The sequence below is a fragment of the Rousettus aegyptiacus genome, unplaced genomic scaffold, assembly GCF_014176215.1.
Source record: "Rousettus aegyptiacus isolate mRouAeg1 unplaced genomic scaffold, mRouAeg1.p scaffold_m13_p_15, whole genome shotgun sequence".
NCBI classification, from domain to species: Eukaryota; Metazoa; Chordata; class Mammalia; order Chiroptera; family Pteropodidae; genus Rousettus; species Rousettus aegyptiacus.
In genome coordinates this window covers 6,812,744-6,840,203 of record NW_023416290.1, presented here as the reverse complement: position 1 = coordinate 6,840,203, position 27,460 = coordinate 6,812,744, and the positions used below count along the sequence as shown (strand labels likewise).

Below are 27,460 nucleotides of genomic sequence, written 5' to 3'. Positions count from 1 at the left end.
TCTGGCAAGCTGTTCTGCATCTGTAGGCTGACTTCAACTCCATGGCACGCACGTGAAGTTTCTACATCAGTGAGTAATAGGCGTTGACGTAAGAGGTAATGATTTATGGCCTTGATACAGTAATTGCTTAGAATGATGTACAAATTAATCTTGAGTCTTAACATACTTAAAATTTTCCTTTCCGTAGTTTCATATAGAGGAAAACACTGAAACAGTAGTGACTATAGGATAAAATTTGTCCCGTTACTGAGCACTGCTTCAGGTGTCATTCAGGTACATGTAACTTTTGTTCCAGTTAAAACTTTGACAAAGGTGGTTTTATTATTTATTAATTTATTATTATTATTATTATTATTATTATTATTTTAGGTGAAGCAACCCTTGGTTGACCTCACAGGTTGCAAGGACCTTGTCCGCTTACAACCCCTTATTTTTTTTTTTTTTTTTTTATCCCTACAGCACCTGATCTTCCTAGGTGGTCTCCCATCTAAGTATGAACCAGGCCCGACCCTGCGTAGCTTCCAGGATCAGACGGGATCGGGCTTGTTCAGGGTGGCATGGCTGCAGACAACAAAGGTGGTTTTAAATAAAGCTTCAAAAACTAATAAAGTTAATAAGCATTTTGAGTTACATGTGCTTTATTTGAGTGAAAATACTGAAGTATTTACATGAAAAGTTAAATGGTAGTATTTGGTCATCTGTATTTCTGACTGCATTATAACTTGCTTTCCCATTATTCCTGAATTGGTTGTTCTAGATGTATAGTAAACAGAAATGTGGATAATTGCTGTGTGCTTCCTAACTCAATTCTGTCATGCCACTGGTTCTCGTTTTTATAGCTTGCCGTCACCATGTGTATTGGACCTTGCAGTGGCGAGTGTCAACGCAGGCAGCGTGAGCCAAAGGGGACCTGTAAGTCAACCTCCTCCTTTCACACATACCATAAACCCTAGGATCTAAGTTGCCATTAACTATAAGATGCCACTAAAAAAGACCGCTACCAACTACATCATAGTATGGTGCCTTCTTATTTATAATTTTGCTTTATTAAAAGAGCTATTTTAGATTTAATTAAAATAGATTTTTTTTTATCCTATAACTTGGGACTACATAATAAATTGGATAATGTATTTTTAAAACTTCAACTTAAATCTGAATCTTTTGAATTACTTTTTTAACTGAAATTTTTGTCGAGATAATTGTAGATTCACGTGTAGTTGTTAAAAATAATACAGAGGCCCCTTGTACATTTGTTCCAGTTTTCCCCCAATATTAATTTGTGAAACTACAGTATGTCGATACTGATACAATCCACCAATCTCATTCAGATTGCCCGTTCTTGTACTGTGTGCCCGTTCTTGTACTGTGTGTGTGTGTGCGCGCGCGCGCACCTGTAAACTACTTATCGATCGTGGAGGTTCACGTACCCGCCAGCGCAGGCAAGATGCCGAGCAGCTCCAGTGCCCGCTCTCCCTGTCACCACTCGTCTCTCTCTTGCATCACTCCGCCAACCCCTGGCAACTGCTAACTGTCCCCCATTTCTAAAATTTAGTCATTTAAAAATGTTCCATAAAGAGTGGCATCACCCAAAAAGGCGGGTAGAGAGCGCACAGGTCCTCCTGAAGCAGTGTCGAGCTGGCAAAACCTGTTAGCGTCCACTCTCAAAGGCCTAGAACCTAATGAAAACACGCCCGGGACTGCTCATGGAGGAAGGGGCCGCTAGAGCTCGGTGAGATGATTTGGCTGTTTTTGCTCACTCTGCCTGTAGGACAGTGGCCCGTTACTTGGCGCAGCATGGGGGTGACAGAGGGGCCGTGCGGAACTTGTTCTCAGACTCGTGGTTGCGTGTTTTGCCCACTCTGCGCTCTCTGGGCTTTAAAGACATCACCCCGAGCAGCAGACCGACCGGAAACCCTGGGGAGGAAGACACGTGGGGTAAGAGCTTCGAAGGACTCGGGTCAGCCGGGGATCTAGAAGGCCGTGCACGTGCCCAGAATGACACGGCCTCAGAAAAGACCTGGAGGGCCCTAGGCCTCCACCGGGAATGGTCTTTGGGTTTCCCACGTGCCGGAGGCGAAGGCTAAGGCAGAGTCGTAGGCGGCCTGGCTGAGCGCCAAGGAGCACCCAACTCAGAGCTGACCCGCAAAGGCCGGGGGAAGAGCTTTGGTTTTGTTTTTTTGACTTGAGTCATTTAAGGAAATTAGATGGAATACGCTATGTATTCTTTGCTGTTCTTGCACTTGACATATTTATGTCATATGCACACGTAGCTCATTTGTTTATTTCTATAAAGTAATATGTTATATGATTATATCACAATCATTTGCCTCTTATGCTGTTGAGCATTTGAGTTGTGGAGATAAAGACTAATAAAACAGGGGCACACACAGGCTGTTCCCCAGGGCTTGCTGTTACCGCGGCCACCATCACTTGTGTTTGGTGGAGTTTCAGGCAGGCAGAGATCTGCAGTGGGAAGCTTTGGGGTGAAAACCGAAGAGAAGGCTCAGCCTGGCTCTTACGGGGCGTCGCTGGCGTGAGGAAGCTGGAGGCCGGCCACCCAGCAGCAGGCATCTTGTGTGATTGTTTTGGGGACCAGACTTGGCTTTCTCTGATCAGTTCTGAGTTGGAAGTGGGGACAAAAAATCGGATGTTGGCAGTCGTCCACCAAGCACTGACCGCCCTGGGCGGCTTGCTGTGCGGGCTTGCTCTGGCGCCCCCTGCTGGTTGCTGAGGTGGCGGGTCGCAGTGCGTCGTCATACAAGGCGGGCCCCTTGTCTGTTTACATTGTCTCTCGGAGTTGTGTCCAGTTTGCAGCTGCAAAGCTTTTTCCGATTTACGTGTAGTGTGATATTAGGAATATTAACTCAAGTAAACTGAAAAGTTAGGTATGCTGTTGAAACCTCTAGAGTCCATTTAAAAGAATATTAAATGTTTTTAAATAATCCAAAAGAAAGCAAAAGGCAGGGGGAAGGGAAACAAGGACAAACAAAACCACCAGGGCAAAGAGGGAAAAAAATGGCACACCTGCATCCAGCCCCGCCAGTAATTACGTTAACCCTGGCGGTCTAAGCCCGAGGGTGGGCAAGCGCTCCGTGAAGGGCCAGGCACACTATTTTAGGCTCTGCGGGCCGAACGGTGTCTCTCAGCTCTGCTTGGAACTAGCCGGAGTCATAAATATGTAAATGACGCACATGGCTGTGTTCCAATAAAACTATATTTGCAAAAACAGAGCTGGCAAGATTTAGTCTGTAGTTTACCGACCCTTGCCTTTGAGTTCTGGATTTTAAATTTCACCAAGTTGTCTCTCAGGATGGGGATTTTTAAAAAATTCATCTTGTTTGTTGCTCCGCGAGACTCCCGCCCCAGGAAGGATGGCTCTCACCTCTGATTTTACCTCCTTTTGTACATGTTTTAAAGGGTTTGGCCCCTCCATCTGGTTTATCCATCAGTAGGATCCTATTTACTTTCAATTTTCAAAATCTCCAGACTGATTTCTACCCATCTCCCGTCTCATCTATGTTACGAGTTTGTTTCCTTTGTAAATCCTGACGTTTCAGTGGGATTTGCGGAAGAGAGGGTAAACGTGTGTCCATCTGTCACCTTGACCTGGAAATTTCACTTCCCTTTAATATGTTCACCTGGTTGCTTATGCCTCATAATGCAAACTCATACCTGCAAGTCTTTGCTTTCTAAATCAACTTGTAGTTTTATGAACCTTCACTAGAATATTCTCAGAAGGCAGAACCAGGTTTATTTTGTATCATTTTTGTGCATACCTAAAAAAGATAACTAAAATTTTTACGCCAGAGCAGAAGTAAACTGTAAATTATTGCTCTTGATGCTTACTTACAACATTCTTGAATAAAAACATCCCAAGAAAGATCCTAAAAAAAGAATAGTGTGATTATAGTTCACTCGCCTGGTTCCTTTTTCTACTCTTTGTTTTTTTTATCCTTTTTTTTTTTTTTTTTTTTACTTTTTCCCTTCTAAATGATCACCATCCCTAATTCCTTTCCGCCTCTTTTCTGAGTGGGTGTGTTTATTTTTGTTCAAATTACTTTCCACATGCACTTTCTAAAATCAGTCTGTTAAGTGATTCTAGGGTTTGTAAATCATTGCCTAGGTGCCTGAGGAAAGGACCCGACTCTAAGGTACTTGTGAAAAAGGCATGCTGAAGAGGTCTTAAATACTTTGATCTTTAACTTTTGAAAATAAAAACTTTTGGTTCTTCATTAATCACTTGGACTACAGTTTCAGTTCTGAACTGTTTCCTTGGGCTTTACTAGAATTAATAGCAAGCATTTCAAAACTATTATTTAGTAGTTAAGTCTTCTAGCCTATGAAATTCTCAGAAATAGAAATTACAAAAATATACTTCGGTATGAAAGTAATTAATGGTCATGCACTAAAAATAAATGCATAAATGAGAATTTGGTTTTATGCAACTCAGATGTGTTAAATGTTTTAACACATAGTGGAACCATGAATACATCACAGCTTTATTGCTGTTAGTCATCGTACTTACACCTGTCGGTTCTGAAAGTTTTTCTGTTTTGTTTTGGTGAAATTTTGTTCATTCTCTGACCAGTCCAGAAAATTTGGATATTTTCTAGTCAAACAAGTAAAGAGATTTTTAAAATGTGAACAGAAAGTTTATTTATTGTATAAAAATGTTAAGTCACATTGAAAATAAGCCAAGTATATTTTCAGAAATCTTGCTTTACAAATGTTAAAAATCATCTTAAAATGTTAATGTTAAACACATAGTTGAAGTTTCTAACTTTGACGAGACTCAAATTTTTTATTATTAATTTTAAAAGAATTTAATTGACCACAGAAACTACTGACAGTTAAATGAATATATAGTCACAAATATTGGTACTCTCAGAATTAAATATTCCATCCCTATTAAGCTTGCTATTATCATTCTGTCATTACGTAAGTACTGAAAAATATGTATTTCAGTAAATCGTGTTAGCGAATAGTATTTTACACAAATGAAACCAAAGGAATTTCACATAGTTTAAATCTTGCGATTCACTTCTCCAAAGAAAATATCCTGAATTTAAAATCTATTTCGAAAATAAAAAGGACTTAGGCTTTTCGCAGCACAGCCTTTGGCATCGAAGCTGAGTTCTGACTGAGATGCCGAGATTTGGCTCAGCGGCTGACATGCCACGCCTTGTCTTCCCAGACCCTTAAATGAGACTCTTTGTCCCCAGTTCATTGGTTTTCTGATCATAAAAGAAGGAGACCAAGACTTCTCTGCGTGAATGTATGTGAGACCATAGCATTTGTCATAAAATCTACCTTCTACAGTCTGTACCTCTGCCTTCCACCCCAAACATAAGAAAATGTACGCTCTCTATAGAAAAAAGCAGTGAGTTTACTTCAACTAAACTTGACATTGGACTCCGAAAGATTATTTTCGTCAGCTCCAGACTCAGCTTTGTAAATAATTTTAGATGCTAATGACGGTCAAATTTTCATAATTAAAGCAATTGTTTCCTTCGTTGGTGCCAAAATTCCTTTGTGAAAAGTATAACATTTAAAGGAATTCACTCACATTGACCTAGAATGAACATTTGATCTTTCAACTAATTAAAGAAAATTTCTTCTTCAAAAAAGTATTTTTAGCATAGCTGTTGGTTTTTCATTACAAAATGCTAAAACAACTGTCCTATGAAAAATTATTTGTGACAATTTGCTCGAAATTCATTATTTCCGTATTTGTGGAATAATATATGGAAAAAAATATGTGTGAAAGTATATACATATGGGAATACATTTTTAAAGTGAGAAGTTTTGACGATTGCAGATTAGGAAGAAAAAATGGAAAATTCCAAGTGTGGGTACCCTTAAATGACAACTTATTCCCCAGCACATGAACCATGTTGTAATAATTTTAGTGCAAACAGACATGCATTTCGTGGCACATGGGCCACCTGTTGAATGAGAGGATTCTGTGTTGAAGGTCAAGGACAAAACCACAGGAGCCTTTAGAGTGGGTCCTCAACACAGTGAAGATAAAAATCAAGGTGCTGTGTGTCCCTGACTTTTCTCTCCACTTCGGAGTGTGGCCATGACATGTGTCATTCAGGAACTTGGCCAAGCAAGTTTTGAAGGTTTATGAAGCACTGAACATGACTTGATAATATTCAGCATATTTATAAACAGATTTTGAAATGTTTACCTTGTAATCTATATAAATATAAAGCTGTGAACAGCTGGACAGGTACACTGGTCCACCCGCCGAACTTTTTTCCAAGTTCCTTGACATCGAGGATTGCCAATTGCTTGCCAATGGAGAGTTTGATTTCTGAAACAATATTTTGAAAACATTACTTACGCTAACAGCAAACCAAAGAAAATTTTGATTTACAAAATTATACATTGAAGCTTAAACACAATAGTCATCATACAGGAGTTTGGAAGTACATTATGAATTGACATTTTAGAAAATGATCATGAACCGAGTTTCCCTTCTCTGGGTTCTAGCGACGCAAGTCACCAATCAATCCCTGCTCGAGGATGCCTTGTTCTGGGAGAGTAGTCTGAGCATTCACCTCTGTCACTTGATGTAGATATATGAAGTGCTCCATAAAGGGAAATGGCATCCTGTCTTATGCACCTTTAAATTAGAGGGGTCTGAACCAAGTAATCTTGTAATCCTTTCCAATTCTCTGATTCCATAATGAAAAAGTGGGAGAAGTGGAAAGAGCAAAGCCAGATTACTGAAATTATTATTTTTAAAGTCGCTGAACCTCAGCCAGGGTTTAAGGTACTTTATGGGTACAAATTAAATTATAAATTCATTTAAAGTCCAAATATGGATGATGTATTCAGAAAAATAATAAGTCTAAATATTAAGTTTCTATTTCATATGAATTCCTTACCCACTTTACTGTTCATATGGTGTACTCACTACAGAGGCTGTTGGGCACAAGTGACTAATAAACGTAGATTCAAGTTATTAAACATTAAAATATACCGTGGGAAGAATGAGTAACTAAAAAAGCCCACATTTTACTTTCTAATCTGTATTTTTCCCAGTTCCATCTAACATACTGAAATCCATAATCTGTGCCCGGCACGACGTCTGCCTTTTCTCGGTTACAAGCAGTGTTTGGTGAGCTCAGGACTGGGGCCGTGTTTTCAGGGCAGTAAAACGTTTTCAAGGGTTGACTCTTAGGTTTGTGGCCCTGCGCAGCTCAGCCTGAGCCTTTTATGAGGGCTCCACTGAGCAGGGTTCTCAGCTGGGCCGTGGGGACAAGAGGTCTGGGTAGCGGGCGGACAACTACGACCGCAGCCGAATCTGACCCAGCTCCTGCTTTTGTGTAGTCTGTGAGTTAAGGATGATTTTTATGTTTTTAAAGAGGTGAAAGAAAGTCAAAAGAAGAATATTTTGTAATAAATGAAAATTATTAAAGTCAAATTTGAGTGTCCATTAATACAGCATTATTAGAACAAAGCCAAGCTCATGTGTTTGCATATTGTCTGTGGCTGCTACGATGGCTGAGCCGAGTAGCTGTGACAGAGACCATGTGGCCTCCGAAGCTGAAAATCTCTATCGTCTGGACCTTTACAGAAAATATTTGCTGACCCCACCCCCCACCTAGGAGAGTGTTAAAAAAAAAAACACCCCCAAAGCTTCTGATTCAGGAGGGGCTCAAATCTGCACGTTTTAAATCACCCTCCCAAGAGACCTGATGCAAGTGTCTCTGGAACATGCTTTGGAGAGCTCAGTCTTTGCTGGTCATTCAGGAGCTCGGTCTGAACCCCAGTCTCCAGGTTCACCCACTCGTCTCTGGTACAGAGCCTCCAAGTCCCTAGGGTGAACGGGGCCCTGGACTCTGGGATGGTCTGGCCGCCCCCCCCCCCCCACGTCCTGCCTTGTGCCGCACACTGGTCAGGGCATGGAGAAGAGAGGACAGGTCTCTCCAAGTGAATAACGAGACAAGCCCCTGACCCACTTCGCTCCCTTACCCGTCAGAGTCCAGGCCGTCTCCGGAACAGCGAAGGCTCACGGAGTTCATGGCTGGAGGCTGGCAGTCGACACACACCGTGTACCCCTCTCGGAGGTACTGCATCCATCGAGTCAGGGGGCGGTTTTCCGTTGCACAGTGGTGAGTCAGCGACTCGGTCTTGAACTCCACACAGTATCTAGAGAGAGAAAGAGGGGAACAGTTTCACTCACTGTAATTGGAGGTGGCCTAACGCCGTGGAACGTCTTAGGACGCCTGTCATCCCCAAGGACGCCTGCCGGACTGGAGAAGGGAAGGCCGTGCGTCCCCGCGGGTCACGCGTCGGCCACAGGACGCCTCGTGAAGTGCCGAACTTTGACGGCTGCGGCGACACGGCTCTTTCTTAACCCAGGAGTGCACTACCTGGTCGACACGAATTCGCAGAAATTTGGATATCCTGACTACTAAGTTGTGTACAAAAGCACTTTTCGGTAGGAAAATAGCCCTTGATAACTCTGCTAATATTTTAATGAATTATATAAATTGAACGGGACCTTGCTTGTGCCTGAGAACATACGAGTCCCAGGGAGGCTAGTCCCCGATGCCCCGGCCAGCACTGTGCTTTTCTGCCCCACAGACGTTGCCAGGGGCCTCTCCTCCCCTCCCCCACCCCGCCTCACCCCCCAGCTCACCTGCATGATCTGGCATGGCGAGATGAGTTTTGACTTGAAGTCAAGCATCGAAGTTATATTGGCCATCAGAGATAAAAAGAAATAGGAAGCCGAGACGTGTTTTTCTGTGACAGAGACTACTGTCACCTTGTACTGAGCTATGGAAAACTCTATGTGACTAGGCTCTGAGGGTCGCAGACGTGAGTGGACATCTCAGAGCCTCGTTCTTACAAGCAATATGACTTTACAGATCTTCAGGGAAACAAAACATAGTAAAAACCCTGCATTTTGGGGTCCAGCCATGCTCATTTCTTACCCACAGACTGAAGAGCTGGAGCAGGTTAGATGGGAAGCGTTTGGAGAGTCTGCGTCAACGAAGACCCTTAAGCATGTAGGTGCCACGTCCCAGGCCCCTTAAGCCCTCGAGGTGGGAAATTCTCTGACGCGGCTTAGGTCAGCTTCACCCAGACAGCGTCTCGATGATGTCTGCTGATTAAATTCTCGCAGCAACCCCATGTGGCGAGTATTAATATTCTCCGTTTTAAAGGGGAGAAATCAGGCGCCTGGTGTGTGGCAGTGTGTGGTGAGTGGCAGTGAGGGGCTTTGAACACACAGCCGTCTGGCGTCTGTTCTGACAGCAGAAGGGGGACTTTCTGGCGAGCACGGAGGTTCCTCCCAGCCTGTGCCATTAGGTCTTGACCTAAATCCTCAGGGCTCAGGTGTGGGCCACTTTCAAGTTCGCCAAACGGAGGGGGCGCTAGAGTCCATGGTTCCATAAAAGCTAGAAGAGGCGCATCCTTAGTGACTGACAGTAATAACTCATTTTCGTGTAGCATGTTACTTCTTGGGCATCAAACCTCAGAGACAGAGAAATCTTCATCGTCCCACAAAAACAGGAGGGAACGAGTACTTCCCCAACTGTGCTTAAGTGTCATGTTTTACCCGAAGTCACTGAACAAGTAACAGAAGAAAACCCAGCATCCCATGTTGACCTTTGTGAGATGATCTGACCGTACAGGTGGAAAAACAACTTTAACGAACAAACAAACAAACAAACAAACAGAAAAACACCGAATTACCCGGCATCCTGTGTGTGTGTGGACCACTGCGGGGAGGCGGCTTGTCTCGTCCTCTCCTTGTTGAACGCAGAGGTAGTTATAAAGGCAGGGACTAGAAAAGGGAGAAGGACCATCAACACCTGTAGCCTAAACTTTCCCAGAGCGACGTTTCCCAGACCTGGTTTCGCACCTGCCCGCGGCCCTCCCTGCTCAGGTCCGAGGCCCACAGCTGGCCGGGGAGCGAGCGGAGGCTGAGGGGCGGCGCCCCCAGAACCCAGGTTCGTAAAAATGTGTGCGCACCTGGTGACTGCGGGCTTGCACGAGCAGGCTCGTCTGCAGTAATAACACGAAAGGAAGGAAGAGAGCCAGGAAGGACCCCCAAGAAAAAAGGCGAGGGAACAGAGAAAGGATGTTGTTTTTAAAATGAAAGGGAGAGAAATAGAGAAAAGGGAAAGACAGAATAAAGTAAAAAATGGGAGAGAAAGACGAGAGAAAAGGGATGGAGGGAGGGGGAAAAGATGACCAGAAAAAGAGGAGTGAAAATGGGGAGCGCGGAAGGCGGAGGAGGGAAGTGCGGTGCTCCCCAGGTCTCCGGTCAGCGCAACCCGGGAGCTCCGCGGCCAAGCGCGTAGCCCAGGTGTGGCCGCCCGGCCGGCCAGCTCAGCATCCTCCCTGCGCCCACCTGGGGAAGGGGTGTCCAAGGGGTCCTCTCCTCTGCCCTCTCCGCACACCTCACCCCAGCGCTGAAGCGCCAGGCGGGGAGAAGAGGGGAGGAGCCAGGAATCCTTCCCTCCTGCCTCTGCTCCTCCATTCCGCTACTCTGTTCGTTCATCTGCTTCCTACCGCATCTCTCAGTCCAGGGAGGCACCTGCCGCTCCGTGTGGCAGCTCTCGGTTCCACTCTGCTGTCAAAGAAGTCGGGGTTTTGCCTTGCTCGTCACTGCAGGCCTTTCACAACACACGCTTGAGAAGTGTGTGCGCGGTGAGCCTCTGAGTGAATGAGTGAAGGGCCAAGGCGCACAGGTCCTGCGTCCCTGTGGCCTTCTGTGCTTGTACTGAGCCTTGCAGCTGGAATGGCTCGACAAGCCTCCCTGTCGTTCCAGACACTAGGCGTCTACCCAGGCAGGGTGGACCCGCTGATGCTGGCTTCTGGACCCCACGGCCATCGTCAACACGAACAAAATGGCGGGGCGGGGGTGCCCGGGCGCCACAGCGATGCCCCGGGCCTGCGTGCTCGTCGTACCCGGCCCCGTACTGCCACCAGAGGGCAGCCTCGAGCCTGCTTCCGGTGTTTTCACGAGGACTCGCTTTGACATTACTAGGGGACGCGACTCGAGTGGGTCAGTGCCCCGCAGCCGCTCGCTCCTCGGAGTCTAGGGCAGTGTTCCTGCCTCGTGTGGTCTGGCGCCTCATCTCTCCAGGGAAAAAGTGCCTCCGCCTTGCGTAAACCCTAGAGCCCCAGCTTGCGACTCTTCCTTGCTGTACTAACACGTTTAATTGTTTCCCAAAGAGAACATGTCATGATTTCAAAACGTGACTGTAGCTTTTGAACTTCCAAAACATGGACGGAATCAAAAAGGACAAGTGATTGCATGTCTGTCAGGATCCTTCTCTGTTTCCTTTAGACCTGATTATCAGAGACACAAACATCTCGAGGATTTTAGTTTCCCTGCGTGCTGTTTCCATTTCTCTTCTTCCGATGCATTTATGTATTTATTCACTGAGTGAAGAATGCATGTACTGCTAAATCCACATAGCGTCATATCGGTCAGACCATAAAGTTTTCAGGATGTCTTTCTGTAGCTCAAAACATCCACTTGATCTCCTAATGCGTGCTGCATGTATTACAAAAGTTCAAAGGCATGTGCTTAATGCATAGCTCAGGGGGAAAAAGTGAGGTTAGGCGGTAGAGAGCAAGTATATGACTATAGTTTATGACATGAAATCCTAAGAAAAAGTTTTATAATAAAAATGGAGGCTGACGGTTATGCACGTCTACGTTCCAGGCACAGAGCCGAGTATTCTCGCGTGTTAGCTCGTTTAATCCTCACGACGACCTACTGAGACAGAGGCTGTCTTCCCCCACTTCACAGATGAGGAGATCGTGGCCCAGAGAGGCTGAGAAATGCGTTCAAGGCTCATGTCTGAACACGGCAGTGCCAGGCGGTGTCTCCAGACCATGCTCCTCACCGCCAGGCGCAGCTGCCTCTGTGACGATGCAGGTCAGGAGGTGTCACTGTTGTATGCAGCGTGTTCCCCAGGAATCATTTATATTCTCCTTCATTTTCCTTTTCTGCCTCTAATCACTGTTCATAATGTGAAGTGAGATCTCAGAGAAGACAAAGCCTTTACGCTCTGAGCCCCCTGAGGTCACGCGGCTGTGTGTGGCGTGGAGGGGAGGGCCGGACGCTGGAGGAGGGCCCACAGTGGGCACAGAAGAACGCCCCCGTGGGAGGGCGCCTGGCATGCTTATAGCCTGCTTATTTACAAATTGACGCAGCCTGTGTCGGCAGCCTTCACGAACACTTTGTAAAGAGGTGCTCTGATCAAGGTTTTCTCATCGGAGGCTCATAGAAGTTAAATGAAGGGAAAATAAAGAGTCCATGACTGAGCCAGCTCCTGTTTCTTTAAGACCTACAACCCAAGGCCAGGGTCAAGCCTCTGTGGTATGGCCCATCGTGACAGCGGGCCAGTATCCCTGGGCCCCGTCTCCTGCCTGTCCTGCCCGCTCCGCCCAGCTTGGATGGGTGGCGCGTTCCCCTGGGAGGGTGCCTTCCCACTCGCCGCAGCAAACAGGCCAAGTCGCCTGGGGGTTTCTGAACCAGCACTGCTTTTTAATCTCCCCGACAAATTTAATTTTCATTACTCAAGAGCGGTAAGTAATTTAGAAATAATTTTTGCCCCCAGTCCCACTTCTGCCCGCGTGGGGAAGCCTGGCACTCGGGACACAGACTCGGCAAATGCCAGTTCCCCTTCCTGGCGGCGACGCCCAGATGCAACAGATTCTTCGTTAACGGGCCGCGTGCCGGCCTCTCTGGCGCTCCGTCAGCCTGCCATGGCCCGGTGTCGTGGCCCCCGCCGCCAGAGGCACGGCGCCGCACACGCACACGCCGACCGTGAGCGGGAAAGTAACGCAAATTTGCCTTGAAAAGTTCTGAAAGCCCTCCGACACCACGGGGTGTCACGACAGCTGGCTTCGAGCCACCGGTCTGTAGATAGCGCGTAAAATAGAAGAGAGAGAAAATCCGACAAATAACACCAAAAAACATGTATAAACAATTGTCACTATGCGCAACAGATACCATCATATCAAGATATGCATTCAATGAAACAGGAAAAATGCAATAGCTACTTGATCATTAATCAGAGGGCTTCAGTGATCATGTTTCGTTCGCTGGCCTCGCAGGGCCTTTATATTTCCACTTAGAATTAGCAGAATCTGGAATTGCAATTTTAACTTAAACGATAACAATTAACAGCAAAATAATACCAAGCGTGGGGCGGGGAGCTGGGGGAGACCCAGAGGATTTAGAACCATGAGATCCGGGTTTAAGTCCTGGTCCCCTTCACAAGTGCTGTCACCTCTGAGCCCAGCGTCCTCATGTGTCAACCATAGTGACGCTGTCCTACTTCTATGACAGGCAACACGATGGCCCCCCAAAGATGGCCACACCCGAGTCCCCAGAACCTGTGAATGTTACGTTACATGGCAAAGAGAAATCAGGTTGCTGATGAGCTGCCCTCGCAATAGGGAGACTACCCTGGCTTGTCCAAGTGGCCCCTACGCTGTCACAGCGGGAAAAGGGGTCAGAGAGATGCAGTGTGGCCGGCTGTGCCGACAGAGGAAGGGCCGTGAGAAGAGGGATGCAGACCGCCTCTGCACGACAGAAAAGGCAAAGAAACAGGTCCTCCCCCAAAGCCTCGGGAAGGAATGCGCGGCTGTGCCAGCGAGATTGCAGCCCAGCGAGGGCGGGCCCGACTGCCTGCGAACGGCAAGGCCATGCATTTCTGCGGCTTAGGTCACCAAGTGTGCTCTCACAGGTCACCTCTGACCTTCCGATATCGCCAGAAGGTAATACAACCACGCCCTTCGCGGTCTTCTCTAGACCATGCTCTCCTAAGAGTGAATCTCTCCATTCTAGTGTCTTTTGCCATTTTGCTAGGCTGAGAATTGCCCAATCCATCAAGTCCCGGGTCCATCAGGGTGAACGGCCCTGCCCTCCGTCTGTCTCTGCAAGGAGCGACCCGGCGTCCTGCTGGGAAATCTCAGTACCCAGGTTCATCGCGTGTAAGTTTTACTTCCCACGTAGCTGCGGGAGCCAGTCCCGCTGAGCTTCGGCCCCTGATAAGAGCAAACCCCTTTCCACCACGGAGAGGCAAGGACACAGATCCCCACCTGGAGTGTTCTAGAGGAAGCACAGCCCTGCCGACTCACCCGACTGCAGCCCGGTGAGACCTGGGCTGGGCTTCTAGCCCACAGAACCGGAGGATAACAAGCTTGCGTTATTTTAAGCCACTGAGTTCGCAGTAATTTGTTACGGCAGCCATAGAAAACTCACGTATTCTCTGACAGGGTTGCTGTGAAGGCTGAATCATGTCTGTAAATGCTCTCGGCCCTGCAGATGCGCGGGGCTAGTGAGCCCTGCAGCAAAGGCTCCTGCTCTGTGAATAAAAGCCTGGGGTTGGGGGGGGGGCGGGGCCAGGTGCACAGGTGAGCGCACAGCAGGCCTGAGAGCCCCAGACCGAGGAGGGCGCCCCTTCCCAGCACTCACTCAGTGCCCCGAGTTCTAACGAACGGCGGTACGGTCGCTACTCAGCGTTGCCTCCCCAGAGCCCTGCACGGCGCTGCTGTGTACCGGGTGCTCGGTGAATCTTAATGAGATGCCTAAACAAGGCAAAGCAGCAGGGCAGCACGGGCCCGGGGCCTGGAGGACCCAGCACCTTGGATTTCAACATCGCCGTCTCATTGCTCGCTCATTTTCCTTGATTAAGCCATCGTTTTCCAACGCGTGTTCCACAGACCACTGGTGATGTCATGAAACACCCCTGGGAGAAGAAGGGTCATTTAATCAAGTAAGGTGGGAAGACATCCCACATCTTCCTCTTGTTGAATAAAAATGCACGTTAGCATCATAAAGAGAGGTGGGTTCTCTGGCGGAGGAAACGGTCTGATTTACCTCTCTTCTCCTACCTCAACCCTTTTTTTGCACTTTGGGAACTTCTGCCCTCCGGAAAGTGTCATTTAAGTGATCCAGCTATGAAGCAGGGGACGCAGAAAGGGCTGTGGCTAGAGCATCGGCTCAGGTGGGCGGCCCTCTGCCCCGGAGGCCTCGTGGCAAGCAGAGAGCCGGGCTGGCGCCAGCGACTGTGGGTCTGGGCAGGGCCGAGGAACTTGCATTTCCAACGAGTTTCCTGTGTCCCGTGTCGCCCACTTGATGGAGCTTGCTACAAAGCGAGTGGTGCCCACGGAGAAGGGGCCGCCCCTGGGTAGTGAGCACACGGGCGGACAGCAGAGCGGGCGGGGGCGGGGGCGTCCATGCAGCTGACCGGTCGTTCCCGAGCCTGGCATTTCCTGAGCTCCCTATCGGCCCGGGGCAGGCTGGCCCACCCCATCCCTGCAGCTCACGGAACTTTCCCTGCGCTGCACCTGGGCTTTTACGGGATGAAGAGATGGAAAGTCACCGACGACCGCAGCGCGCCCGCGCAAACCTCGTACCGAAGGCGTGCCCGCAGGCCCGGCCCTGGGGCGTCGAGTACTGCAGGCAGCCGGCGCGCTCCTCCAGGGCCGGGCAGGGCGCCCCGCCGTTCTGGGGCTCTTGCTGCACCAGGCGCCTCCGCACGCGGGCCGTCGGCTTGCACTGGTCGGCACAGCCGCTCCAGGGGCTCCAGGACCCCACGATGCAAGGGCGAGCTGAAAAACAGCAGGACGGCGCTCAGCGGGAGGCCGCAGGCCAGGCTGCTCCCACTGCCTCGCCCTGCCCCTGTCAGGAGGAAGTCAGGGCAGGGCAGGGGGCACTGGCTCCGCTGCCCTGCCGCGGGACTGATGGCCGGGCACCTCCCGCAGGGGCAGGAAGGTGGGTCTGAGCCAGGGACACACCCCGCGGAGACACAGAGGCCCGCAGGGGACCCCCTCATACTCCTCCCCGCCTGGGTCAGGGCTTTGCTCTGGGTTCCCCTTGATTTTAGCTGTTCCCTCCCCTGGCGAGAACCCTTTTTATTAGAACAGTAACACATCCTCATGGTAGGAAACAATGACTATGTAAAGAAAAAAACAAAAGTATGAGGGAAAAAATGCCCTTCACTCGCCGGTCATCTCATCACCTACCCAAGTCCATTTCAGCAACCCTGCCTCCAGAAGGCACAGCTCAGGGCCACACCGAGGGCCCCCAACCGCAGGCTGCTCCCGGATGCTCGGCCTCACCCTCCGTGGCGCACAGAGACGAGGGGGGCCCGCGGGGCGCGCGCTCGCCCTGCCACGGGGGGCAGAGCCGGGAGGACCCGGCGCCCATCGACCCTCTGGCCGCGGCTGTAGAACCCACGTGGCTGCACAGCGGGGTCCCCACTTAAAGCCCTGACGAGCCTTTCTAAAGGACCGTAATGAGTTTTTTAATTGACTTTAAATAACTGAATTATGTCGAGGTTTGAAATTAGACATTTCAAGAAAAGGGCAGGAAGGCAGAAGATGTAACCCCTGAACCGGATGCCGGCACTCTCCCACACAACGGGCCCGTTTTCCCTGCCGCCCCCACACTTCCAGGCCTCCTCTCCACCACGAACGCGCCTCAACGTCTTTGCAATCTTGGCTCGGGCTTCCGGCTGTGCTTGAAAACTCGCTTTGCCTCTGAGCATACTTGGGGTTCGTGGCTTTTGAAAGACACATGGTTTGGCTGCACATAGCTACCCCTGGCCCAATAAAGGGTCACATATAACATAAACGACTGTCGCGAATTCAAAAACGTCACCCTGTTTTAAAATGTGTTTGTAGCCATCATCTGGAACCTCAGGTATCGCATGGCTCACAGGTCGGTTACCCAAAGCAGCAACAACGAGCCACGCCGGCGTCCAGCCCCAGCACGCGCCCTCGGGACGCCCGGTCACAGGCCACTTCCCGCCGCGTTATCTCCTGTGACCCTTTTTCATTCTCAGGGCTCCATGATCTAATCGTCCCTGAGCAACACCACCTCGACGGCCGCGGCCACGCGGAAGGAAAGACAGCCCCAGAGAATCAGAGTCCAGAGTCAAAAGGCGCCCCACCAAGTGCCTGGAGGCGGGAGATGAACTGGAGCTGTTTATTCCTGTCCTGCACACACCCGCACACGCACGCACACACACACCATCCATTCTTGACGAATGGGTGACCTTCTGATGATCTGGATCATGAGCCGTCACAGGTCACCCGCGATCCTTGGTCACGGGTCACGGAGGTCACAGGAAGGACGGGCTTCTGATGGAGTTATCGCCACAAGTCGGGTACCGCAGCTGCAGGACGCAGACTTCCTTCTGAGCTGCCTTGTGAGCATTCTTGTCCCCTTCCCACCACGGTTATCCAGTCACATCTAGAAACAGTGTATTGAAATATTCTCTCTTGAAATCTGACTTCCTCCATCTTCACATTTTGCTCGCTGTTCCCGGGGCCCACGAGGCTGTTACCTGGTGAGCACGTGGTCAGCTTGGGCTGCAAGCTTGTCACGGCTTCTGCGCATCTGGATGATTAGGGTATGATGACATCGTCCCACTCGTTTTTAGGGGACAGAGGCCTCGAGTCAGTGCGTGCCGGGAAGCTCCACAAAGCCTTTTTTCTTTTCCTCTTTTTTGTTTAAACCCAATGTAATACTCAGGTTGAGTTTCCCCGGCAGCAGCTCCTGGACACACGGCTTTGAGGGCGAGCGCTTTGTTTGGGGGTGATCCCAGGAAGCGCAGGCAAGGGGAGCAGACGCGGAGGAGGGCCCAGGGACAGGAGGCGGACACCCAGGTTCCTGGCTCAGGCCTCGCGGGCGCCCCCGGCTGTCAGCTCAGTGGCAGGGGAGCTCGCCCAGGGCGCGGGAATGAGCGAGCCCTTCGGTGGCACCAGCCTGTCCCTCTTCCTCACGAGCCTTCTGGTTGTCGGACGTCCCCGCCACGGCCACGAGACGGGGCCGAGACCAGCGTTTCAGCCACGAGCCTGCCCCCACGAGCGGGGAGCGTTTTCACACGTCCCAACGGTGTCTAGTCGCAGCCATGTGCGGTTCCCTTCAAAGATGTCCCGCTGATTTTGTTCTTTTTAATTAATGGCTTTTTAAACTGCCTCGGTGGTTTGCCATTGAATTTGGAATGAAATTCAGACTCCTTGCGGTGAGTGCCAGGCCCTTGTCTCCCCGCCACCCCCACCTGGAGCCGCACCACACCCCACCCCACCCCACCCCGCGCTCTGAGCTCGGCCACCTTGATCCCTGGAGCACCTTGCACTCCCCCACGCCCTGGGACCTGCCCCGGGACCTTCGCTGCCTTCGGGGCGTCCTCCTCCGCCAGCCCAGCCCGCGGTCTCCCCGCCCCCGCCCCGCACACACCCCTCACAGTCACCGCCTCCCCGAGCTCAGCGTCCTCCGCCTTCTAGCGTCTCCATGACTCATGATCATTATTCTATGTTTCGGTCGATTGTCGAGTTTTTCACGTCATGCCTAGTGTTTGGCACATGGTGGGTACTCAAGAAATACTTGTTGAATGAATGAATAAAATGGCATCAGGTAAGTTCTTCTTTTTTGCTAAATAATGGTCTACATCGGGACGGACCCTGGGCTGCTCACGTCGTCAGCGGGAAGGCGAAGGACCAGCCCTGACTCCAGAGCGGGAAGGAAAGAGCAGGAGCCGGAGCAGAGGCCCCACAGCCAGGGAAGGGGGCGCCCGCCCCGGCCCCGGCTGTCTGCCCTCTCCCGGCAACGGCGGCCCCCAGAGGTGCCGCTGGATGGCGCCCGGCTTCTGTGCCCTCACATTGGGTAGAGCCCGGCTTCCGGCAGCCACGAGTCCCCCAAACCCTTTGTAATCCACTTATGCCTCCTGCCAGGACCACATCTTAGACATAACGAACTCCTTTAATTGTGTTATCTGTGGTGTGAACTGGCATTTCCTTTCATTTGAGCCAAACTGCCCTCACACGAGACTTTCAGAGTATGGTGCAAATATATATATATATATATCTGTTTATCTCATCTGCACCACCCCCAGACCTACTGATGCAGTAGGCCCCGTCCCTCGGTGTGGCCTTCCCTGGTTGACGATTCCGGCTTCTGGGCCTTCCTTTCTATAGACACGTCCCCTCTCGGAATCACCACTGGGCTCTCCAGAGGTTCAGTCACAGCCCTAGTGAGTTGTGGCAGCCAGAAATGGGCACACCGTTCTCAGTCCTTAGGTACCAAAGGGTAATTTAAAAAGTCTGTCTAATGCTTTCCTTGATAGTGCCACTCACACACACACACACACACACACACACACACAGCAACACACTCAGCTGACAGCCAGAGTCCTTCCTTTCATAAATATAGTCCACGTTTATCTCTTCTTAGTAGAAAGCCTTGCTTATTCTCAGGTGGCATCTCCTTGGTTAATCACAGACACCCCAGCATTCCGCTTTGTAATCTGGCCCCGCCTGCTTGGCTCTCTGCCACCTCCAAGCCGAAGGCCACCCACGATCAAGTGCCTTCTCCCTCACGCTGTTGAGCTCAGAGAGTCCCAGCCATCCCTGAGGAAACACTCCCTTTCCCCCGCAGGACCACTTACTTATGCATGGCTTATGGCTTTTGTTTCCTGACATTCTACGGGAGAGAAGGAAGGCCCCTGTATCCACACGCACACACGCAAGTTTAAAAGTCTGTTACCTGCTTTTCCCCCTCTCCGGATGGAGATGCTTTTCTTTGGAACGTTGCCAAAACATCTGACAGTCAAAGGAGACAACGTCGCCCAAGTGCCTATTTACCCCTCAAAACGGCGCCAACGAAACGATTAGGTATTTTTTTCCTCTTGCAGAAAGCATGTTATCTGGCCCCCAGTAACTTCTTGTCTCTTTTGAGACATTAATTGGACAAGTGCATGAGACGCTAGCAAGACAACGGAATAGGCTGCCTCGTTAGAAAACCGGAACAGCATACACCGCGTGAACCCAGGGGAAGAAAGGGGATGCACACGAAAAAGACGTGCTCTTGCTGGGCACTGCGCTTCCAGGCGAGTCGTCTTCCTGTCGTGCTTTTTTATACTTTCCACATTTTCCCCAACGAACACAGATTTTGTAGTGAAGGGAGGAAAATGGAAAATATTTTTACAAAGACATGTGGCTACGCCCCATGGCCGTGCCCTCTGAAACCGCAGAGGACGGTCCCTCGGTGGAAGGACTGGACTGCTCGCGTGTTTTGACAGACGTTATCAAACGGCACCAGGACAGCCATCAGGGGACCGCACAGGGGAGCAGGACACGGTTTTGCCCTGGAGCACACGGTTTATGGAGGGAGGAGCCCCCCTCCCTCTACCAGCCTTGCTCCGCGGCCCACCCGGCCAAGTTCGCAGCTGCTCTTACTTAACCCCGCGTTTCTCCCAGGCAGGGAGAGCATGAAGCTCAGCTGGGTGGGCTCTGGATCTCGAGCTCCCGGGTTCACATCTCGCCCCTTCACTTATCCGTGGTGACTTGGACAAACTGCCCACCCTCCAGCCTCCCGGTGCTCTGGTCACCGCGTCCGTCAAACGAGACCAGAACGAGGCCGCAGGCTTACCTCGCTGTGCTGCCTTCGCATTGCGCCTCGCAGGTGCTGCATTTTCACGAGCCGAAGGCAAGACCTCCCGCCAGCAAAAGGATCACGGCCCGCTTTGCTGTGATACTCTCTCTATCGCGGCAATCCGGACCGGAACCCGCAATATCTTGAGGTTATCTGTATGACCTCGGCGGGTTGCGAGACCCCAGTCAGTGTGGAGCTGCGAGGGGCCCGTGAGGGGGCCTGGCCTGGATGGAGTACACGCCGGGGAGGCCGTGACAACACCCTCTCCTTGACTACGCGGCCAGGGCGGCAGCCAAAGCCTGCGTGTCCGACGCCGGCGCCAGGCCCTGGGTCTTCTCTTCTGCAGATAAAGGCTGTGAGGGTCACGTGCTGACAGAGGCCATGAGGGTCACGTGCTACCTCTCGGCTGCTCAACTTCCCAAATCACTGGAGGCTGTGACCTCCTTCCTTCGGGTGACTTATGGAGCCCATACTGTGAAGGAAGGCGCCCCTTCTCCCTCCGGATACGATGGCGGCAGATTTCAGCTGGTTTCCCAGATGCCCCATACATTTAGAAGAGACTGACTGGCCCACATAGCTACCCAGTTTTTGTCCTTCTCTGCTTGGGTTAATTATTCCTCTTTCCTTAAGTTGCTCATCCAAGACCTAATGCAACCTACGATCTTTTCTGTGATCTTAGAATGAAGAGTCTAGAAACTCAGCTGGTGACTAGAGACTGGGCTGTTCTGAGCCCGATGAGCAAGCCTTCCAAGACGCTCGTTCGGGGCAGGTGGTGTGGGCCTGCCTCCTCCTCCGCTTCCCCGCTGCCCCCCATCCCTGATCAGGCCAGTGGAGAATGTTCTTTTTCTTCGTGGGGGCTGGGGTATGGAAACTAAGATAATTTATTTCAGAAGATTTTTTTTTTTTTTACAGTGGCTCAGTTACTCTATAGATCCAGTAACTTATTTTATTTTTACTGAGTAAAATTTAGAAAAAGAATTTCCAGTATTTCCTCTTTTAGCCACACACCCCTAAAAATGCATTTCTCAGGTTGAAAAAATCAGAAGGAACAGAAGCAAGGCATGCTTCGTTCTGACACAGTTCCACTTTCTGTTTGCATTTAACGCAGCATCAGTGGGTAACGCAGCAGAGGGGGAGGCGGAGAGGGTCTAAGGGGCCGAACAGCCTCTGTCTGCAGAGCGGCCGGGGCCCCGCGCTGTGAGCCTTGGTTTCGAGAGGGAGAAGCGGTAGCTGTGCCCCGGCACAGACAGGTGTGGCCGACGGCAGCGGTGGCTTCGGCTCCCACTCCGCTGCCCTTCTGGGTAAGGAGTAATGGGAGAGCCCAGAACCGTCGCAGCTGTAAAATGCTCGTTCTGGCCAGCCCCGCCCTCTCCAAAGCCTGGAGTCAGCACGGCTGTGACTGACGCTTGTCCAGGGCTGAGGACACCAAGCATCCCAGCTCCGCCGCGTGCCCTTCACCCTCGCCCTCCGCTCTGAGGCGCCAGCAGGCTCAGTCCTGCCAAGTGGCCAGCTTCCAAGTGTCTCTGTGCCCTTCCTCCCGTCCCGAAAAACCCCAGGTGCAGCAAATTTACCAACGAGAAGCCTTTTCGGTCCCCGCTTCATCTTCTGCTAGGCTAGATTTCTTCCCAAGTGTTTCCAGAGATAGTAGGTCACCTCCTGTCTTCTGCTGTCCACGACCCAACGACTCCCACTCCAAGATGACGGGCTCTTTGTTTTAACATTTCTACCTCCTGGGCTGAAAGTAAGGGGCTTATCGCTGACCAAACACAGACTCCGAGGATTCGGCAGCTCCTCTAGCGCCATGAAGCCGGTTTTTCTCGTCCCTGTCTTTTCGCCTGTCTTTCCCCATCCCTTGTCTGTGCGAACTTTTCCGTTCCTCGCGGCTTTCACCGTCCGGTTCTCCACGCTGGCCTCACGCCTAGCCTAGCGCCTGGCACGCAAGGCCGACACCCACGGGCAACTGGTGAAGCTTTCCTCCTAGAATGACCTCCCCCTTCTAGAGACCTCTGGCTCGTTCTCTGGGACTAGGCTTGCCTGTCGCTCCTTTCGAGAAGTCTTCCTAGAATTCCTTTGGTCTTCTGCGTTTCGCCTCTCCAGCCTCCCAGGGTCCTCATTTTGGCACCGAGCATGTTGCGAGCGCTTTCCCTGCGCGACTACGAACTTCCAGGGGCCGGAGACGACCGTCACCACCTCTGTCTGGGCCACTGTGCTTACCACACACAGTCCAGGGCACACTGTTTGAGGCACAGGGATTCTGTATTTTCCTTTAACGTGTAGGTAAATCCCTCATGAGAGACAGCTGAGAAGGGCAAGTGGCCACAGTGGACGCGCTGTACTTGAAGACCCAAGTACCGGAGGAAAAGAGGCGTTTAAGTGGGATGGGGATATGGGGGTGGGGGACAGCTGGCCTGAGGGCCCCGCATCTCCTAAAGAACTGACTCTTCACCTTCCTTAGGCAGTAAAATCCCCTGGCCTTGGAGCAGGAAAGCGAAAGACGTTTTATCAAAACAAAGATCAGTATTCATAGGTAAATCATTAGCTTTCCATCAGGGTCAAAAAGTCTTAACTGTTTTCAACTGTGTTCTCTCAGCGGCAGGTCTGGGCGACCATCCCGCCTGAGGCTGGAGGCCTCTTCCTGCAGAAAGCAGGCAGAAGGGGAGGGAAGCTACCCACCCTCGCCAGGCACCCGGCCCCGCAGGCCACGCTCCCAGGAGGGTGCCGAGGATCCCGCACACCGGGTCCCTGAGGTCAGACCCTATCACCTGGGTGGCTTTCGGGGGTGATGTGGTTAAGAGGGAGTGGAGCTACTTTCACTTCCGGAGCTGGCTTCTCTCACGTACACCTACACCTCGTACACCTTGTTCTTCAGGGCTGGCTCCTCCTTTGTCTTTTAATCTAATTAAATCGACATTCGCTGGGGCTGTGATACTGTGGGAAATTTAATGATGAAAGGGACTAAGGGAAAACCAGCAAGATTAAAACACAATCGGATTTCCGAGGTAAGTTTTTATCAAGCTATATAGCTGCAATTGAATTCAAAGAACGGAGGAAGAAGGGCCTAGGCCACCTGCTGGAGAGGACAGCTCTGCTCCCCCAAGAACTTGTACTGCAGGGAACGAATCTGAACCCAGAGCAAGCCCCTGGCACAGGGTGGGCTGGTCACGAGGTCCCCCCTCCAGCCTTTCAGATCCCCAGGGGTGGTGGAGCCTGAGCCCAGGGCGGGTCCCTGGACCTGTGAGTGCCATCTCCCGGTCATCTCCCGGCCCCGAGGTGGCCCTACCAAGCTGGATTCCTGAGCGGAAGGGTTCATCCAGCAGAGGTGACCTGCACCCTTCCAGACAGACAGCTGGAACACCCTGGCCTCGAGCAGGAAAGTGAAAGTTTATCCCCCAAAATAGATCAGTATTCATAGGTAAATCATTGGCTTTCTATCCAGGATCTGGCGGGAGGGGCACTTTGGAGGCTGGAGGGGCCTGCATGAAGAGTTTGGGGTGCACACAGATGAGGGGCTGGAAGCCCCAGGGTGGATGGAGCTGGGTGTCATTGCATGCAGGGGCTGAACCAAGACCCCAGGATGAGAGCGCGGGGTGTCCCTGGACGCGAGGGGCTGCAGTGGGGGGGGGGGGCATCAGGGACCGGACCCACGGAGACAGAAGCGGCTGGGACGCCTGGGTGCGTGGTGTGCGGTCCTCGCTGTGGGACTGTGCCCCTCGCCGGCGGGCTAGAGGCCCCGCCACTCACCTGGACACGCCCTGGCGTAGTCGAAGCAGCAGTCCCCGGTGAGAAGACAGGCCTGGTCGCAGAAGCACGTCCCGTAGACCCTGTCCAGCCTCCAGCCGCGGGCGAAGCAGGCGGGGTCGCGGCCAGGGCAGCAGCGCCCCGCGTCGGCGCAGCCGCCCAGCGCCCCGGGCCACAGCCGCGCCAGCGCGCACAGCGCCAGCCACACGGTCCTCATGGCCCGCGACGCCGCCGGCCGTGGGAACGCGCGCCGAGCTGCTCCGGCCGCCGCGGCCCCGCGCGAGTGGCCGGCGGCCGCGGCCCCGGCCCTGCCCGGCCCTGCCGGCCCTGCCCCTGCGGCCCCTCCCCGCGGGGCGGGCGCTGCGGCCTCCCGGGCCCCGGCGGGGGGCGCGCTCTCCCCGCGCCCCGCGCCCCCGCCCCGCGCGCCACCCGCTGCCCGCGCTCCCCGCCTGCCGGCCCGGGAGGAGCAGGTGCTGCTGGCCCTGAACCCAGCCCGAACGTCCGGTAGCGAGCGTGCGCTGCCGCCGGGGACAGAGTCACCCAGCGGGTCCCCAGCGAGACCCAGACGCGACTCCCGCTCGCACGACGCGCTCGCCCGGCTCTGCCTCTGCGCTGCCTCCCGCCTTTCTCTCCAGATATATCTCGTTAACCAAAAATAATCTGGAAATTTCATTTAAATTTATTTTCCTAAATCACTTAGAGTATAATGGGTTTTGTGAGAAACCAGGAATATGAAGTCTTCTGTATTTGTGAATCTAAGAAATCTGATTAATTTAGAGGCTAACTTTTTTTCCCTTCTCCTACAAAGACTTCTTAAAGAGGAATTTCCTTTACTCTTTAGAGAGAAAAGTAACAAAGGTTTTTTTTTTAAAAAAAACAACTTTACTACAAAAGTAGGAAAACAATAATCAAACACACAAAAAAAGCAAAAATGCTGTAAAATGAAAAAGATTTAATATAAGAATTGTATCTTATGAACTCTAATCACAGATAAAGTCTGACCGACATAGAATGTAATCTTTTTTCATTGTCCAAAGAAAACAGACTCTGACATCAAAAAGAAATTTTTGTGATTACTTACACAAATCTCAGGGTTGGCAAGTTATTTTTGCTTTCTTTTTTAGATGTCTTACTTTTTGCAATTTAAACAATATATGCGTGTTTATTTTTTTTTTCATTTTTAGTTCTTGGAAGTTGGTACTAAATACCTTTGTCAGCAGATTATACCCTCTGCCTTTTTACCCGTGTTGTAGGTTTTATTAGCAGCTTTGTACTGGCTCATTCGTGTAATTTATCCCTCGCTTCTTCCCTAAGGCCGTCTGCTTTATGGAATGCCTTTAACCGGACTTGTCCTATATAATACCCTAAGAATCTGGAATTGTTCCAGAGAAAATGTGAAGGAAAATGATTCACTGACTAGTTCATTTACAGGAATAAAACATGAAGGGAAGACGTACAGAAAGTGGAAGCTGACGTCCTGTTTAAGAGAATTAAAAATAGAATGCCAAATGCTTGCTCGAATGCTTCTTTTTTTTCCCCCTCCTTTTTTCCTTCTCCCCAGCCCGAACCAAAACTAAAAATCAAAAACAAAAAGGTGGGGGTCTGTGCTCAGGAGTGTTGGGTTCAGTTCTGATTCCGTGATTGCCGACAGATCACCTCAGTGTCCCTGCCTCAAACTCAGAACACGAAGCCTTTTCAGATTCCTGTGAGATGTCAAGAGGAACGAGATGGTGTGTGTAAATTGAGCACAAAGTGTCGCCAAAAAACTTAGTCTCCTGATGTTTACCCCTCTCCCACTCCATAATTTAAGCCTAAAACCAAGTGAAAAACAAATCAAGTTTTAAAAGTATGCAAAGCAAGGGGAAAGCACAAAGTTAAAATGAAGAAAAAACAAAACCACAAATAAATCGTTGCTACTTTGATGCCTAACATAGAAGTGGGTTTGGCTCTGGTAAGTCACATTGAAAAAAAAAAAACAACAATAAAAAAAACACAATCTGAACTTAAAGCTTGCACTGTCTTGAAAACCTCGAGCTCAGGCTCCCTTCGTGGCCCTAGCGAAGTCAGGGTGACACTGACATTTAAAGCAGGGGAGTTCACATTCTTCCTGGAAACTGGGTCCAGTCACATGTAACAATTAGCCGCTTTGTTTTCCATGCCTTGTAGATGTTTCGAGAACAGAAACCATCCCGGTGATCATGTGGGTGAATATAGGAAGTAATCAAATGCACCTTAAAAGACACTCATTCTTCTGAGGTGTTGTCTTTGGAAGCTGTCCAAGATGCGCAAAATTACAGAGAACAGACGCCGTTCGTCAGATTCCAGGATGCTGTGATTTTAGAGGACATCTACATATATGATCGTGTTTGACCTTGCGTAACTGTGAAGACAATATTGGCACCCCAGTTTTGCAGATGACAGAGATTAAACATGTAGCTCATTAGTGGCAAAATGGGATTAGAACTAAAATTGCTCTTTCCAAACAGTGCAGATTTCGTCTTTCAAGCTCAGTGGTGATGGTGAGATGATCACGGAAAATAAAAACAAGATTAATCACCGCACTAAATACAAACAATTTTCAAAAAGATTTGGGTACATTTAAAATATAAAATGGATAGGGAGTTATTCAAGACCCGGGGTGCGGTGAGGGGTGTAAAGGACTCTCTTGAGGTTGGTAAATAGAATAGTTGATTCTTAAGCCTATTTGGGGACATTCGTCAGAGGCAGAACACTGCATGGGTAGTGATATCATCATATTTTGTCGATAAAGGCCACTTTTAACTGTGAGATTCACCATTATTTTGTGTAATACTAAGATACAGTACCTAAGGCATAAGGCAAAACACTATCAATTAAAGTATGGCGGATGCTCGCACGTGGATCCCAGGGCCATTCCCATCAGCTCTAACAAAATGCGTATGTATACTGGGCAGCTTGTAAATAACAGACATTTTTTCCTCACATGTTTGGAGGCTGGGAAATCCAAGGTCAGGGGGCTGGCAGATTTGGTGTCTGGTGACAGCCTGCTTCCTGGTTCATAGACAGTGCCTTCTGGGTCTCGCATCACTGGCAAAGGGGCTGGGGAGTCCTATTCGTGAGACTCCAACCCCGTGGCCTGATCGCCTCCCAAGGGCCCCGCCTCCTTATCCCATCGCCTTGGGCGTTAGGTTTCAACAGACGAATGTGGGCGGCACACACGTCCAGTGCACTGCAGGCATGGATCTTGGTTTCAGAGATCTGAAAATACGAGGAAACGTGCGCCTTGGAATGAATGACAGATGGAAAGAGGTA

At 50.6% G+C, this 27,460-nt stretch overlaps 1 protein-coding gene, 1 long non-coding RNA gene and 1 pseudogene across 2 annotated transcripts; 1 reads left to right on the top strand and 2 right to left on the bottom strand.

Annotated features, from left to right (window-relative positions):
• Positions 1-450: 450 nt before the first annotated feature.
• Positions 451-569, bottom strand: LOC118612277 (annotated as a pseudogene).
• Positions 533-9,693, top strand: LOC118611971. The gene is made up of 2 exons (XR_004954570.1): positions 533-576; positions 840-9,693. It is a non-coding gene; the product is annotated as an uncharacterized LOC118611971 (long non-coding RNA).
• On the bottom strand, positions 4,249-24,454 carry SBSPON (somatomedin B and thrombospondin type 1 domain containing). The gene is made up of 5 exons (XM_016153707.2): positions 24,173-24,454; positions 15,409-15,603; positions 9,715-9,805; positions 7,987-8,163; positions 4,249-6,319 (listed from the first exon to the last, which is right to left on the bottom strand). The coding sequence occupies exons 1-5, from the start codon at positions 24,384-24,386 to the stop codon at positions 6,202-6,204; spliced, it is 795 nt and encodes a 264-aa protein (XP_016009193.1). The 5' UTR covers positions 24,387-24,454; the 3' UTR covers positions 4,249-6,201.
• Between the last annotated feature and the right edge of the window lie 3,006 nt (positions 24,455-27,460).